Below are 15227 nucleotides of genomic sequence, written 5' to 3'. Positions count from 1 at the left end.
CATGAAATTCAGAGGAAGGGGAAACTGAGGGAACCTGTGATTCATCACGTATCTATGAGTCGGTTTAATCACAGAAGATATGCCCCCCTTTCAGTTTTTAACAGAGCTCTGCTTTTTCTGTTGTGCTCACAGGGGAGACCAGAGTTTTCAGAAGTAGTCACAAAATTAGAAGAATGTCTGTGCAATATTGAGGTAAGGACCTTATTTCCACTGCGGAGTATCCATGTGTGCTGCGTGGCTGGGAGTACAAGCAGGAAGAGCAGCAGCAGCAGCCAAGGAAAGTGGTGGCTTTGGAGCCTGCAAAGCTACTGGAGCAGCTCCGTGCTGTCACTGGCCAACACACTGTATTTTTAAGGCACGTTATTGATAGCAGCTTATACGGGCGCCAGGAGGAGGAGGCAGGGACCAGACATTGCTGTGAGTGTCAGGAGCTACTCCAGGAGGTACGCTGATGAGAGAGTATGACGCTGTGGGAATGCCCGTTACAGTAGACCTGGGCAGAATTTTTCACTCCCGTTCATCCCATCAAGACTGTTTGGGTTAAAAAGAAGAAAAGACAAACTGAGAAAGGTAAAAAGAGAAAATGTAAGAAGGATAAATTCAAAGGCAGTTCCTGCTTTGGACTGTGGCTATGACACAGATGGATGTATCATCCTTCAGCCTGGTGTTAGATAAGTGGTCAAATAGAAAGTTAATGATTCAGGGCTGCAATTCCTGAAGTTATATTTTCTCTGTGTTTCTGTGTGTATGCAAGTAAGAGGTTTTTAAAAACAAACAAAAAAACCCCAAAAACGAAACAAACCACTACCTCCTTTTAAAATGGAGTGCTGTTTTTGAGCTTAAGGGTCAGAAAAGACACCCATAATCTATTACATTTCTTCACGCTCTGACTGCAGCTGGTTGCTCTATGCGTAGGTGGAAGCTTTTAAGTGTTAAAAAAAAAAAAAAAAAGTGAAGCACTGTATCACAAGAAACTGTGTCATCTCATGGGAGACCTGACTTCTGTGGTACACAGGCAGCAGTGCATGCAGGAAGAAATCTGGGGCAAGTGCTTACATACAAAAAGAAATAAAGAAAACATTATTTAGGTGGAGAGTTAGACCTGAGCTCCACCGTGCCCAGGGCAAAGCCTTGCTTGAGAGAAGTTTTAAGAAACAAGGTCTCTAGTAAGTTCAGTACTGCAGCTGATGAAGGTGGAGAGTTTTCTCTCTCCTCCTCCCCCTATTTCCTCTCTCTTTTTTTTTTTTTTTCTTTCTGCAAATAATTTCTACTCCCTTTAAGTGTCTCTGAAACCAGGAGTGGCAGGTACCGTTTGTGACACCATGTTCAGGTCCCTGCTGCTGCAGGAACCTGTATTGCACAGTTGGTCCGTATATATAAACACGTATATTGATGTGCTAGCCCTGCATTTACGCTGCCCTGTCAGTCAGAATTCCTATGCTGGGACGCTGTGATCAGGCAGCACTGACACCTCTCTAGCACAGATTGGAAAGTCTCAGCCGATGGCTCTTGCCAGGGAGGCAGGGATGTCTCCCACCTGCACAGCTGATGCTCACAAGCCATATACCTCATGGCTGAACTAAATAAAGCGCATCTTCTGGAAAGACATCCAGCCCCACCTTGAAAAGCCCACATAATGATGAACTGACCACTTTATTTGGCAGGCAGCATCCAGTTCTCTGCAGCTGATTCAAGTCAGGAGGCACTGCTTTCTGCAGCCAAATTATAAAGGAAATACAGGGGACACAAGAGAAAGAGCTGAGGGAAGACTTGTAAATATGTAATAACAGTGCTTTTTTTTTTTTTTTTTTTTTCTTTTTACATCCAGTTAATGTCTCCAGCCTCCAGCAACAGCAGTGGTTCCCTGTCTCCCTCCTCATCTTCAGACTGTCTTGTTGCACGAGGTGGTCCTGGCCGTAGTCACGTTGCAGCACTGCGTAGTCGGTTTGAATTGGAATATGCCTTGAATGCACGAGCTTATGCTGTCTGGTCGCAGAGGTATGTAGCAGTCATGGCAGGGCTGAGGAGCACACTTACTCTGAAAGGGATGGAGAGAGTCCTCCCCAAAACTGCACAGCCCGCATGTGTCAAACGGGAGTTCCCTGCAGCAGGGATCGTGCCTCACTAGGGGATGTGGCTGCGTGGGAAGCCAGCAGTAGAAACACGCTCTGGGGGGATGACCCACTGCCAGGGCCAGCCAGGGAAAACACTTCTGCATCTTGTTTTCTCCTCTGACTGCTGTAGCACAGGGTGCTTGGGTTATCTGAATGCTGTGGAAGCCTTCCTGCTGCCAAGACAACAGCTAAGCATTTGCGTTTTTCACTATGAGTAACATAAAAATAGTAGAAAATCAAGTCCTGCCATGTACGGGCTCTATATGTAGTACCGCTGCTTTATGACATGAAACCAAAGACTGATGACTGCCCATCCAAGGGGATGGAGGCGAGTGGTCATCAGCTGGATGTACCTTCACTATCTGCCAGCAGGTCTGGCAAGGCCAGTGTTTATATCACAATGTGTCTTCAATTTGAAAAATTTCACCAGAGAAAAGCTAAAAGAGACATTTTTCTTTGGAAAAAAATAAAAGTATTTGAGTGTGTGGCATCAGTGACAGGATGGAAAGCAGAGATTAGACCTTGGGCAACATTTTGGTACCAAATGACATGGCTGGAGGCATGGGGTGGTCCTGTGGCTCAGAACCTTCCGAGCCCCCTTCACAGTGTGGGCACTGCTCACATTTCCAAGAACTGCTCATATAGTTACTTCTGTGCAGTCATGCTGTTTAGGGGAGCTCACTCGTGCAGGAGCTTTTTTGTGGTTGAAGAACCAGTTTGTTACACTGGAGGCAACATAACTTCTACTTACTGTCTGAAAAATAGAGGGCTGTGTTAGTGTGTCGCATCAAAACAGGAGGGCAGGATTTGCTAGTCCTTGTAAGGGGCCAGAGTCACCTGGTGAGCTCATCTCTCGGCAGAAATCCAAGCCCTGCAGGAATGTGGTGAAGTATATTTGCTGACCTGTGTCACACACATGGCTTGTTATCTCTGCCCAAATACAAGGCAGACATGTCCTTCTGATTAAGAGGAATAGGGCACGCTTGGGAAAAATCCAGCTGAAAATCCTAGAAATAAGAAGATTTGTGAGGAAAGGTCACGCTGAAGTGCTATTATGATTATTATGTGTGAGAAAGTTTGTTTCTGTTACACTTGTATGTATATGTCCCCCTTATGGAGTGCATAGCTTCTGTCTGACCAAGTGTCTGGAAACTATTTTCTAACATGCCATCACCTCTATTAGATTCTTAGTAATAGTGGAGTTTATTTAATGAGAGGGAGTTTTATGGACAGGAAGAACACCTGGTTCCCTGATCATAAGAGCCTGTGATGAAGATAAAACATGGGGAGAGACTAGTGATCCCAGAGAGCAGCCGCGGTGGAAAAGCAAAGAGATTGAAGAGGTGCCATTTTTTGATGTTGTGTTTCTGAGTTCTGGATTTTAGTTTTGGGTTTTTTCACCTTGATCTCAAACTGTTATATGGCTACATGAATGAGGTGGGCTGCGCTACTGGAAGATGGTGATGCACTAGCAGGAGAGAGCACTGCCAGACTGGTGCTATCACCTGTGCTCGTCACAAATCCCAGGCGGCTGTCTGGGGAGGGCAGCGGGTGAAGGTGTCCATGCCGAGAAGGGGAGGGACAGACAGACAGACAGAAAGCAGACCGTCCCAGCAGGTACAGAGGCAGGAGATAAAAATGCCAAGTACCTTTTCCTTAAGGAAGAGCCTCACAGAGATTCGTGGGAGTCGGCTGTACTGGAGTACTTCCTAAAAGTTACATGTCATTCTGTTTATGCCCTTAGAAGGATAAGAACTCCCAGTATTTTACAAGGCAAGGTGACATGTGGGTTCTCTATATTACTGTACGGTTAACATCTGAGGCAATCTACCCTACCACTTGGGAGACCTGGTTTTGAGGGCAAATTTAGCAATCTCTGATCTCTATCCCATGGGGAGTGAGAGTGCTGTGAAAATGAAATGGTGCTTTTAGTCTCTGCCAGAAGGGTAGCGCGCTTAGTCTAAACTTCACCCTTTAGCACCACTTAGCAGTCAGAAACAGTAACAGCAGAGCAAGCCGTGCCCTCGTGATACGTTCCTGTTAACTGGGATGTGGAGAGACAGAAATATAATCTGCTAAAATGGGGAGCTGGAATAGAGCAGCAAAAGGAATCAGTCCCTTGCCTGTTCAGGGGCTCGTATGGAGAGGCAGAAGGCAAACACCTGCAGACAGACACAGAGATCTTTTACATGAAAACATAAACCAGACCTGAAACGTTCATCTGACATAATGTGATGTCTCATAAATTGCTTTGCTTTTGTCATGTGCTGATGGAGCAGGACATGGAGGTGGCACTGAGGTGAGGATGAAGGCAATGCGAGTCAGACTTCTATTTTCTGTAAAGGGCCAGATTTTGCTGTTGAATGTAATAATTTGCATTGAGAGGAATAGGCAAATGGCACATCTAGGTTAGTGTAGGCATGAGAGAGAAGGGGCACTTGCAAGTGCCCTCTTGTCCTGTAATTCAGTGTTCCTGGCGCAGTAGTGAGGCTCGTTAGCCCACTAAAACGGGCTCCTCTATAACCCCAGCACTTATTTAAAGATGGATTTTTTTTTTATCAAATGCTCTGCCATACAAACTAACAACATTCAAATCTATAAATAGCACCCAGAAGGATCCACCCAGAGGCACAATGCTCAATGAAAAGGGAATGGTTTCCACAGTTTCAGTAGTTTTTCAATTATACAACACACTGAGATGATTAACGGCTTCACTTCCTAATGACAGTGGTTTGTTGGGTTTCATTCTGGTGAGCGTGGGCATTTTTAGAGGGGTGCGGTAACGCTGCTTTTTCCCAGGCTGGACTGTGTTTCCTGGGCTGCCTCCTGTTTCCATCTGCTCCAGTGACTTCATGCCCTGTGTCCACTCTGCAGCATGCAACTCCACACCATGGCAGAAACAATTCGTCTCATGAAATCTCCTTGTACCGTGCATGGAGTTAAACAGCCACAGCACCGAGCTTTTTGTTTGTGTCTTGCCCTGTAACTTTAGGGTCTGTTTAGTGGATCTCTCTCCAGCACGGTAGCTGTTGCTCTGAGCCAGGTAATGAGAGGTGGGATGCAGGAGGTGCATAACAAATGGGATGCAGTAGCAGTGCATTTTAATGGTCTGTCTGGCAGGACAGCTTAATGTGTCAACTCATCACTGTATAGAAGCTTTAAGTGTTGATTTTCTGCTTCTTTACACCTTTAGCATTTCCCACAGAGTCCAAGGACAACATCTGCAGAAGAGTCTTTTTTTTTTGTTTAAGTAGCTCCCAATTAACCCAAGCCAGAAATATTTGGCATGCCCTTTCTTTGTATCTTTGCACAGTGGTATGAACATGTCTGATGTTTTGTTATAGCTCTGTTCCCAACATCTGTTCATTAGCAGCAATTCTCTCCATCTTTTTTCTTTTTATGTTTACAAAAACAGAGGATACCTGTGTGCTTCTGAGGACATTGCTCCAAAGGCAACGAGGCCAAATAACTTGCTTAAGAGTTTCGCCTTTTCTGAGGAAATCCTCACGTAAGACAGACCAGTGCTGTGGCTCCTCTGTAGCTCCAGGCTGGTGTCCCTGGCACAGCCAGCACTGCCAGCCTCCTGTTCAGCAGCTTGGCTGGCCTCCAGCCCATCTCTCTTGGCTAACACATCAGGAGTTACTCTGTGAATGCTGTGCTCAGAATTCAAGCAAAGTGTATGTTTTATTTCTTCCCCTGGAGACCTCCTGATTCTTCCCACAGCCTGTAGATGCTGTGATAGTTGTCTGCAGTCGTTTCAGATGCAGATTTGCCAACAAGGTTTTTGTTTGTTTGTTTTTTCTTCAGCCTCTGACTGGGCAGTGTTTTCCCAAAATAGACCTCCTTATTGTTTTCCTCTGCCCAAAGAAGGGCTTCTTGTCCTTAATTATGGATGAGCCTCAGTAATGCAAGTGATACAGCAAACCCAAATTCCATACCGTTGCGGGTCAGCCCTCACAGGGCTTTCCTTCGCAGGTGTGCAGGCAAGGGGTCAGGAGAGAGGGTGGCTGTGATGACAGTGGGGCAAGCGGCTGTGCGGCAGGGGAGGGACAGCTCTTTGGGATGGCAGGGAGCAGAGTGGGGACAGAGGTGGATGGTCCAGTGAGAGGGAAGCCAGGAGCAGTGCAGAGGAGAACGGGACAGTGGGAAAGTGGGTAGAAACAATATTCCGGAGATACCAGCTGAGCTGGAGCAAGCTTTGCCTGTTCCTTAGGATATCCTGATCCTCATTAAACTACCTCCAGCCTGCCAGGCAGTTGCCCAGCCTCCTCCTGTGGGGCACAGTGCCACTCCAGGCATTGACAAGCAATGTCGCTACAGGGAACCCCCATCCATCCATCCTTCTTAAAGCTGTGTCTTAAAGAAGCTGGGAAAGCCAGAGCCACAGGGCGCATCCTGAGCCTCCCTGCGCTTTCATCAGTGGTACAAAATTGTGTCTGGGGCAAAGCCCCAAGGAAACCTGAAACAAGGAGCCTGTGTCCTGCTGCTGCCAGCTGGTGTCAACGTTTCATGTTCTGTCGCTTGGACAATTCACTGAACTGCCCTTTCCACTTCATGACTTCACGTTTTAGAGGTTGAAAAGCTAGACTGATCAGTTTTACCAGAGGAAATACTTGAAAAGTAAGTGAAGCTGGTGGCATGTTACTTTGCAGGTAGTGGAATTCAGTAAACCTAATCCTATTAACCTCTCACAACTGCACAGAGAGATGACAAAAAGAGACTATTTTAGTGACTTCTCAATAGAAGCCAGAAGCCATGAAAACATCTGTTAAGTTTAGATAGTCTGGTGGTAACAGACCTTTGGGGTTTTATGTATTGTGAGATAAATAATATCCACAGTGGCTAATGAAGTTGATATAAAGTTCCATTTAGTACTGTGCATTCTGCCTGGACCATGTCAAAGCCCAAGAACTGTGGCTAATGGTATTTTCAAATAAAAGGCTTCTCAAGGTTTATGTAAGCATACTTGGAAAAGGCAGGTCAAATGAATGAGTGTCGTTTTTAAAGAGCTGTTATTTTCATGGAGTACTTAAATCCAGTAGGTTGTCTTTAGTCCCCCAGTCAAGATGGGGTACGCTGTGATAGATCTGGGCTCTCCATCATATCTGAACTGCTCAGAAGCACATCCCTGCATTATGTCCATGTGTTGCACTGCTTCCGTGTGCCTCGGCTGTGTCACTGTCACCATTATCGCTTGCTTTATTCTTTTGACAGCTCCTCAGAAATAAATGAACTATAGGGGCTAAGTGAGAAAAGTTTGGGCTTTTGTTTTTGTCTGCGCTTGGTTTCTGTCTGCCTGTAATCAGAGGAGAGCTGGTAGAGGCCAGTCCTGTACATGATAAGGATTGGGGATAAACAACCTTTTGGCAGGACAGTGGTTTTGGTCGATAACTGGAAGATAATTTAGTGATCTTCCTTGCCGGAGAAACTTATTTGCAGGAGTCTGTTAGCAGTGATGCATAAAGTACGTTACTATGATCCTGAATTGATACCTAGAGTTGCTTTGAAAATAGTTGTGATGCCCCAAACAGTATGTTTGAGGGAAGTCGCTCTAAGAATGGATGAAATGCAAGCATGCATGTGATTCATGTTCTTGCTTCATAACTTTTTCTTGCCTTTTGTTTACTGCACGTGCCAGTGGCTGGGCATCAGGCTGATATATTTCATGTTAATATCTTTTCCTTCCAAGTCCATAGAAAAAGTTCTTATGGTCTGGAGACTTGGCTTTATCAGTCTTATCTAAACCGACACCTCCTGTTTAATTTGCAGCGCTGGACAACACCCTTCTCAGGGTCTGTCTTTGGATGACATGAGAAGAAACTTCCAGTACCCACCAATCGACAAAAATGGTGAGTTAAGGCAGAATACTCTTCTGAGCATCTTACTGTGGTTAACCACTGCAGAGCTGCGGTTTCCTCAGGTATTAAAAAGTCTCATGAGAAAAATACTGTTGAGTGCAGGCTGCTGCATGCAGTCAGCCGGAGCTGGCAAGGTCTCGTGCTGTGCTCCTGGCACTCCTGGCTGCTCCCACTGCGTGCATGCCCCAGGCACTTTGGACCTTCTGTCCGCGTGTGTGGATCTGTGAATAAGGAGGAGATGTGGCATTATATCCTCAAGGCTACTTCTGCAAAAAGTGGGTAAGACAGTCCTATTTCTGGAGTACTGTGGGAGCATAAAATGACACAGCATATCCTTTTTACCATTCACACTCCTGTCAGAGGGCATCGCTTCGCTTTGCTTCCCTCCAGAACAGAGATGTCCTGACTGCTGCTTGCTCGTGCCTTCCTGGCGCTCTGTTTTGCCACATTGAAGTGTGTGTTTATGCATTGCCACACAAACAGCTTCCCAGCATTTCCTAGCCCCTGCGTTTGCAGTCATCCCCAGTAAAACTCTCTTGCTAAACCTAAAAGCCCTTGCACAGGTCTTGTCTTGCAGGCGGCTCCGTGGGGTGGCTCGCCCACTCTTTCTACACAGCTTACAAGCTCAGTAGCTCATTCTTTACAGTGTCCCCAGCACAGAATAATCATCAGCTTAGAACAATTTTTAGCCCAGCAGCATAACATATAAGTGAAACCTTAAAATAAAGAGCATATGAAGATGTAGTTGGCATTAGAGTGATATCAAGCAGACTGGATTTCATAAATCTTGGGTTAATCTTTCTTTCTTGGTGTGAAACTGAAGGTCAGACTCTGAATTTCACCTTCATGCTAACCTTTGTTCGCAGTAGGCTCAGCTGCTGCGTCCTAGAAAGATCTGCCACTGGTGTGAAGCTGCTTTCAGGACGTGCTGCCAGGGTTGTACGTGCTTAACGCTCAAGCGTGAGACAGCAGTACGTCCCAGCTCAGTAACTTGCTGAAGCGGGACTACACCTACCGAGTGCGTGGGTTTGGATAGCCTCCAGCTTCTGTCCTGCACTGCTGCTCCATCCTCCAGCACCAGTGGATCTGTTTGCCTGAACATCCTAAGCTGCTCCAGGGCCATGGTGACAGGATGTCACTTCCCCACTTCAGCACTGCCACGCAGCCGGGGCCTGCCCGCTCTGGCTGTTGTGTTTGCTGAGCAAACAGCAGCACAGCGCCTGCAGTTACCTTTGCCTGATGACAGCGCCACAGACCATGCTTCCACCATCTGCCTGGAGCCATGCAGATATTCTGGATCTCATCACCCCCCCGGACAAGTGTGAATGCTCAGGGAGCCCCAGAGATGAAGCAGTGCAAGAAGGTATTTTCTGAACCCATTGCTAGAGGGCTCACCATACCAGAGCGCTGCCGTAAGCCCAGCAACACCAGATGCAAACCCAGACTCTGATACACTCACAAAAGCACCACAGAGCCGGCAGACAACGAGGGTTTGGCATGGCCAGCACCAGCCACGTCTGTTCTGAAAGGTGGGTAGGACTTTTTTTTTCATGAATACTTGTATCAGGCTTTGGGATGATGGACAAAGAAGGCAAAAAGGCGGCAGGAGCCGTGAGGCTGACATGGCAGAGAATGACAGCAACATCTTCAGTACCAAGGCGTGGGGCTGGGCTTTGACAAGCAACACTGACTTCAAAGGAGATACGTACACCAGGCACCCCAGCAGGAAGGTCTCTCTGCATCTGCCATCAGCAGAGGTGTTCCGCGCTTTACACCTCATAAGTACGTACAAGGAAAACACACGTTTTTTGTATGCTCTGTGCTTACATACGTTTTTCTGTATGTTCAGATGGCAACTGTGCTGAGTGGATCCATTGACTTTACAGGGTTGCCATCCTCCGAGCTGGCTGCTGTCCCCTGCCCTGGGGCCTTCTCACTCCTCTCCCAGCATCTGTTCCCTTTTCTACCACGTTCCAACCTGTTACGTGACCAGGAGAATTCAGTGTTTTGTTCTGCCTGAAGCACATGTCAGAAGCTTGTCATTTTGCTGTTTTTCATGGGCCTCAGCATGACTCTTGCACTCTCGCCCCTCTTCTGAACAGAGCACATTGGGTGAGAAAAAGAGAAAACCTGGTCATATAAATATTTATTGAGTACAATGCTAACAGCAGTGTTGCTGTCATAATGAGTAGCAAGGTAACGACCTCTAAAACTGAAAAAAGAACAAACCCTTTGCATTGTGTGTGCATTTCACAGCTGCAGAGAGCCATTCCTCGAGGCACAGCTTTCATCAGGTACCTGGCAACTGGAAAACTCAAGGAGGAAGAAAACAAGAATGAAACAGAAATCTTTACTGAACTCCTAGAGTAAGACCATCCAGGCAAGACTGAAGAGGGCTTCCCAAGTCTGTATTAAAAAGGGACAACAGGGAATGGAGGGCTGGTGGAGAAGAGACTCTCAGTGGCTGCATTTAAACTGTGGGATTTCAGACTCCACACACGAGACCTCAAGATTTATCTTCACATATTGCTGTTCCTTGAATCATAGTTTCCACAGAAGGGACTGAAAGTGTGTGAGTAGCAGAGGAGGCAGCCCCAGCCAGAGGCCCGTGTCACTGGTCGGGCTATCAGGACCACAGTGCAGCACAGCCAAGAGCTGGCCAAGCTGAGCCTTGCACTAACTGCGAACAGTGGAAAAAGCCAGGGAGGTGCAGAGGAAAGTGAAGAACCTGCCTGCTAGACACAACGGGACTGGAGAAGCTACTCCTTGCCACATACTTCATTTCAGCAGACCGCTGCAGCTTTGAGTCCTGCAGTGTCACCAGGATATGTATCGTGAGTAATCACCACCCCTCGTTGCAAAGCACCAAACCCAGCTGCTCCAGAGGCCCAGCCACGCTGCCCTGGCTGCAGCCCAGGCTTCCAGGTCCTGGCAGAGTGACGAAGCCGTTACAATGCATAGCAGCACACCAGAAGACAGAAAGCCCCGAGCCCTTTTTTATTAGTGTGCTTGGTGCAATGATTGCAAATATTTGCACTCTTTATTTATCCCACATAAACGGATTTCACCGCTGTCTCTCCCCATTCATGTCCATTTTGATCTTTTTTCTTTCTGTTTGCTTTTTGCCTAATGTTTCCCATTATCCTCATTGGTGCTTGCAGTCTGTTATCAATAGAGAATACACTCGCTGTTTTCCTTTCTCAGCAAAAACCCCAAAAGCACCCTGCTCCCATTCCAGCAAGAGCCTCTGTGATAGCCAACAATTTTTTTCATTGGCTATATTTGAAAATAGAAATTCTGCAGGTAAACACAACCCTGGCTTCTACAGTGAAAGCAAAGCCCCTGCTCATCACAGGAAGTTTCACAAATTCTGAGTTAAACACTACCTTGAAAGCAGTGAAATCTGATGAAGCAGGTACACGCTGCCCAAAGAAAACTGTACGTCCTCTTGCCGTAAACAGAGTTTAATTTTGACTTTGGCTTCTCCTTGCTCACTGCAGCTCTCAGACACTGGCAGACAAGCTCAATGATGCTGCTGCAACAGTCACCAGTTTCCCAGCTGCAGAGAAGGCGCTGGCAAGGCTTGCAGCACAGAAGCGGTCCTGCGACACAGGGAAGTGCATGCACTCACTGAGCAGTTCTGCAACAAGGCAAGCTGTGGCAGAGCATTTGTCATCCCCCTTGGCGCTGGGAAAGGGCACCCTCCAACCGAGAGGAGGTACATCCCTGGCAGGCAAGAAGAGCCAGACCCCCAGGAGTCAGCCAAGCCAAGCACCCTCCAGATCTTCATCCTGGCTAGTATGCAACTCACAAGCACTACAAGGGAAAAAAAACCCACCAGAGGATACGGTCAAGGGCATTTGAAACATGAAAGCATTTAGTAAAGCAAAGGCTCCCCACCGTGTAGCAGCAGGCAGGCAAATGGAAGTGACGGTGGAGCCGCGGACGGTCTCCCACCCAGATGCTCGGTGGACTGCAGCACAGTGCGAAGCGTTGTCCCCACAGCTGCAGAGGCCCTCAGAAGTACATCCTGCTCCTGCAACGTGCCCCGCCACAGCCCATTGTTCCTCACGTACACAGTGACACACTGGCTTTGGCTTCAGCACCGACACGCACTACCATCACCTCCCAGTGTCCGGGGTACATCCAGCATGCGCCAGAAGAGCGGCAGTGTTAAGGCCCGGCCTATTTAGGATATGCGTGAGATTCCTTAAGGAAAACCTTTGCTGCCAGCTTTCAAAGCCTAGTGTGTCGAGATTAGGAGATAAACCAGAGCTGCTTATGAACTACAGTTTAGCGATGTTGTGGTCAGTACTGTCATAATTACCAGAGTCTTCATTTTGTGCAGCTGTGTTTCTTTTGTTTATCACCAGGAGCCTGGCTTGCAGGAGTGTTAGCGATGTGTTCTAACCCTTCTCCCACCCCAGCCACCGCCCCAGAAAGTTTTCGTGTTCCAATTCCTCTGCTCACTTGTTTCTCAAGCATCCGAGTATCTCTGTACAATGCCTGGTTATTGTGAAATGTGAGTTGGCCCCACTGTATTTTGTTACTACAGTAAAATAAGAACGGGAGCAGCTGACCAGTGACACTGTGGAAAGGGAGACATGGTTTCTTTGGCATTGTTGGAGCAGCTCATGATTTGAAATACTGTGCTGGCAAGAGCAGTTGCTTTCTGTTTTGTAGTGTCAAGACCTATAATATTTTTTAAATGCTTACCAAAATGCTTATTTTGAGCCCTCCAAAGCTCTAGCAGAAAGGGCAAAAGGTATTATTTTTGAATAGCAAATTTCTGCTGTGTTACTAAAACACTGATATTGTCTGTCACACCAAAGTTTCCTTGTGCTTGATTATTGTGAATTCATCCTGAGTGATAGGGTCAGTTTACTTCTTATTAAAATTTTTCTGCAGCAGATGATACTGAATGGAAATTTGCAGCCAGCAAAAAGATCTGTGTCTGTTCATCTCAAACTGATACGCACGTTATTTTGTTGACTTTGTCACCGCAGGGAAAGTGGGGGAGAGTCACTGCTATGTTGAGCCACATGTGAACTTCTCTCTGCATCTTGTAGGCTACGTGTCGGATCCCATGAGTACCATGAGGTTTCACTCCTGCAGCAGCAGCGGCAGCTTTGAAGAAAGCAACTGACAGCATGAACCGGCCGCCTGCACTGTCCACCTGCAGAGAGACTCGCCATCGACCAGCAGCAACAGTTGTCACTGCACCAGCCTCGCTCCCAGGCACCGCGTGGTACGCTGAGGATGCCTAAACCAAACCGCTTTATTATTGAGGGTGAATGTCCTTGTCGTAAGCTCTGCTTTAGCATCATTCTCTGCTGACCTGCCTGAGGGTTGGAGGTTTTTTTGGTGGTGTGCATCTATCCTTTAGCAAAGTGAATGTCCACAAGGAATGCTGCACTTTCATCTTGAGCATTAATAACATCACAAGGTGAAAGTAAAAACGCATCTGTTGCAGTTTCAGAGCTCCAAGTCCAGGCGTCCTTAGCTTGGACTGCACTAAGGCGTGGGGCTATCAACCCCTCCCTGGCTGGCAGACGGAGAGAAGCAGCCTCTTGCCCCTGCCCCCCCACCAGCTAGGCCACCACGGAGCCAGAGATGTTCCTGCCCCCAGCTTCTGAACCAGATCTGCTCTCTCTTTGAGTTCTCTGCAGTCCCAGGCACATCCCATGTCTCTCTGTTGGCACCATGGGCTCACGCGGCTCCCCAGCACAGCAGCTCTTCAGAGCCCTGATCTTTGGCTGCTTTCCTGCTCACTGAGAACAGAGGTATTTTGGTGGCCAACTTAATTGTACTCTTCCAGAGGTTTGTGTTTTCTTATCCACTTTCTTGGTTTGGTTTGAGTGATTGTTTTTACCAGAGTGTAAGCTTTTGTTCAGTCATTTGCTTACAGAAAGCAATGCAGGAACTCCAGAACCTTAAACCAGAAGGAGAATATGTTAAATGGTGTCACAAATAGGATAATCTTAACACAGTGCAAAACTGCATTTCTGACTCAAAGCAAAGCTGCAGCAGAGTGCCATCTCCCACATGCTGCACACCCAGTGCCACCACCAGGCTTTGCAACAGCAGCTCTAATCACTGGAAATTAAATAAAAAAAAAAAAAAGGAGAGGAAAAAGAGGTAGGGCAGGAAAACTTGAACTCTTCTAAAAGCAATTAGAAAGTCAATTACGCTGGTTTTTTCTGAGGTCTTTTTTCAAATTAGCAACATTTAGCTGCAAGCAATCTTCTTGTAATATTATTCCTCAGCTGTCCTCAAAGGCACAGCTGTCTTACTGGCTGAGTAGAAATGTGCATTCACAGTTGCTGTGTGTTGCTCTGTGGATATTATAAGGGTGTTGGTCTCTCACAGCTGCGGTCCCTGAACCAGGGTCTGCCACGAGGCATCGTACAGTGCAATGCATGTGAACTATAAATGCATAGTAGGCTTTACCAACTCACACCTTCCATGCATGCCATTAATTTCACAATCATGAAGCAATAAAATTGGGGAAGATTTCACTTAGCAAGATTTAGAGGTGGTTTTTTATTGGTTTTGTTTCACTTGCCCCTTGTTTCATTAACCCCATGACGATTAATGGTTTTAAGGAAGAAATTTTTTACAATGAGGGCGGCGAGGCGCTGGCCCAGGCTGCCCGGAGCAGCTGTGGGTGCCCCATCCCTGGCAGGGCTCAAGGCCAGGCTGGACGGGGCTGGGAGCAGCCTGGGCTGGGGGGAGGGGGCCCTGCCCGTGGTGGGGGGACGGGGACCGGGTGGTCTCAAAGGTCCCTGCCAACCCCAAACCATGCTGAGATTCTCTGATAGCAAACTGCAACAAAACAGCATCCAGATTTCTTTGCAACTGGAGGAAATTGATTGTATTCTTTCTAGAAGTGAGAGCAACACTGGACATTGACAGGTTTTGAGGAAAGACATGCACAGCAGACGGGAGAGGGTGCATTTGGGATGCCAATGAAAATTCCCGGCCTGACTCTAATTGACCAGGTATTTCCTATGGCAGAGCTACCGAAGCACAGGTAGGGAACAAGCTGAAGAAGGTGGGGACGGACAGAGGTCAGATCTCACTCCTTGTGTGTGAGACACCAACAGGGCAGAAAGGATCAATTGTCATAGCTGAAAAATCCGTTCCAGTATTAAGCTTCCTTTGCAACAGGAATTTTTTCTTACAAATACCGCTGCACCATGTCTTTTTCCCTTGCTTAAACTGATTATGCAATGCCTCTTCATTAATACAGCAA

The 15227-nt window shown here is 47.1% G+C and overlaps 1 protein-coding gene across 1 annotated transcript in view; it reads left to right on the top strand.

Moving 5' to 3' along the window:
* The window catches only part of TNNI3K (TNNI3 interacting kinase), a 93627-nt gene extending 79057 nt beyond the window's left edge, over positions 1–14570 (top strand). The window contains exons 22-25 of the mRNA XM_056355238.1: positions 133–192; positions 1829–1998; positions 7884–7963; positions 13042–14570. Of these exons, the coding sequence (XP_056211213.1) occupies positions 133–192; positions 1829–1998; positions 7884–7963; positions 13042–13118 (387 nt within the window). The 3' untranslated portion in view covers positions 13119–14570. The remainder of the gene's footprint in view (positions 1–132; positions 193–1828; positions 1999–7883; positions 7964–13041) is intronic.
* Positions 14571–15227: the final 657 nt, after the last annotated feature.

The sequence above is a fragment of the Falco biarmicus genome, chromosome 11 (genome assembly GCF_023638135.1).
Source record: "Falco biarmicus isolate bFalBia1 chromosome 11, bFalBia1.pri, whole genome shotgun sequence".
Lineage (NCBI taxonomy): Eukaryota > Metazoa > Chordata > Aves > Falconiformes > Falconidae > Falco > Falco biarmicus.
This window is presented reverse-complemented; position numbering and strand designations above follow the sequence as displayed.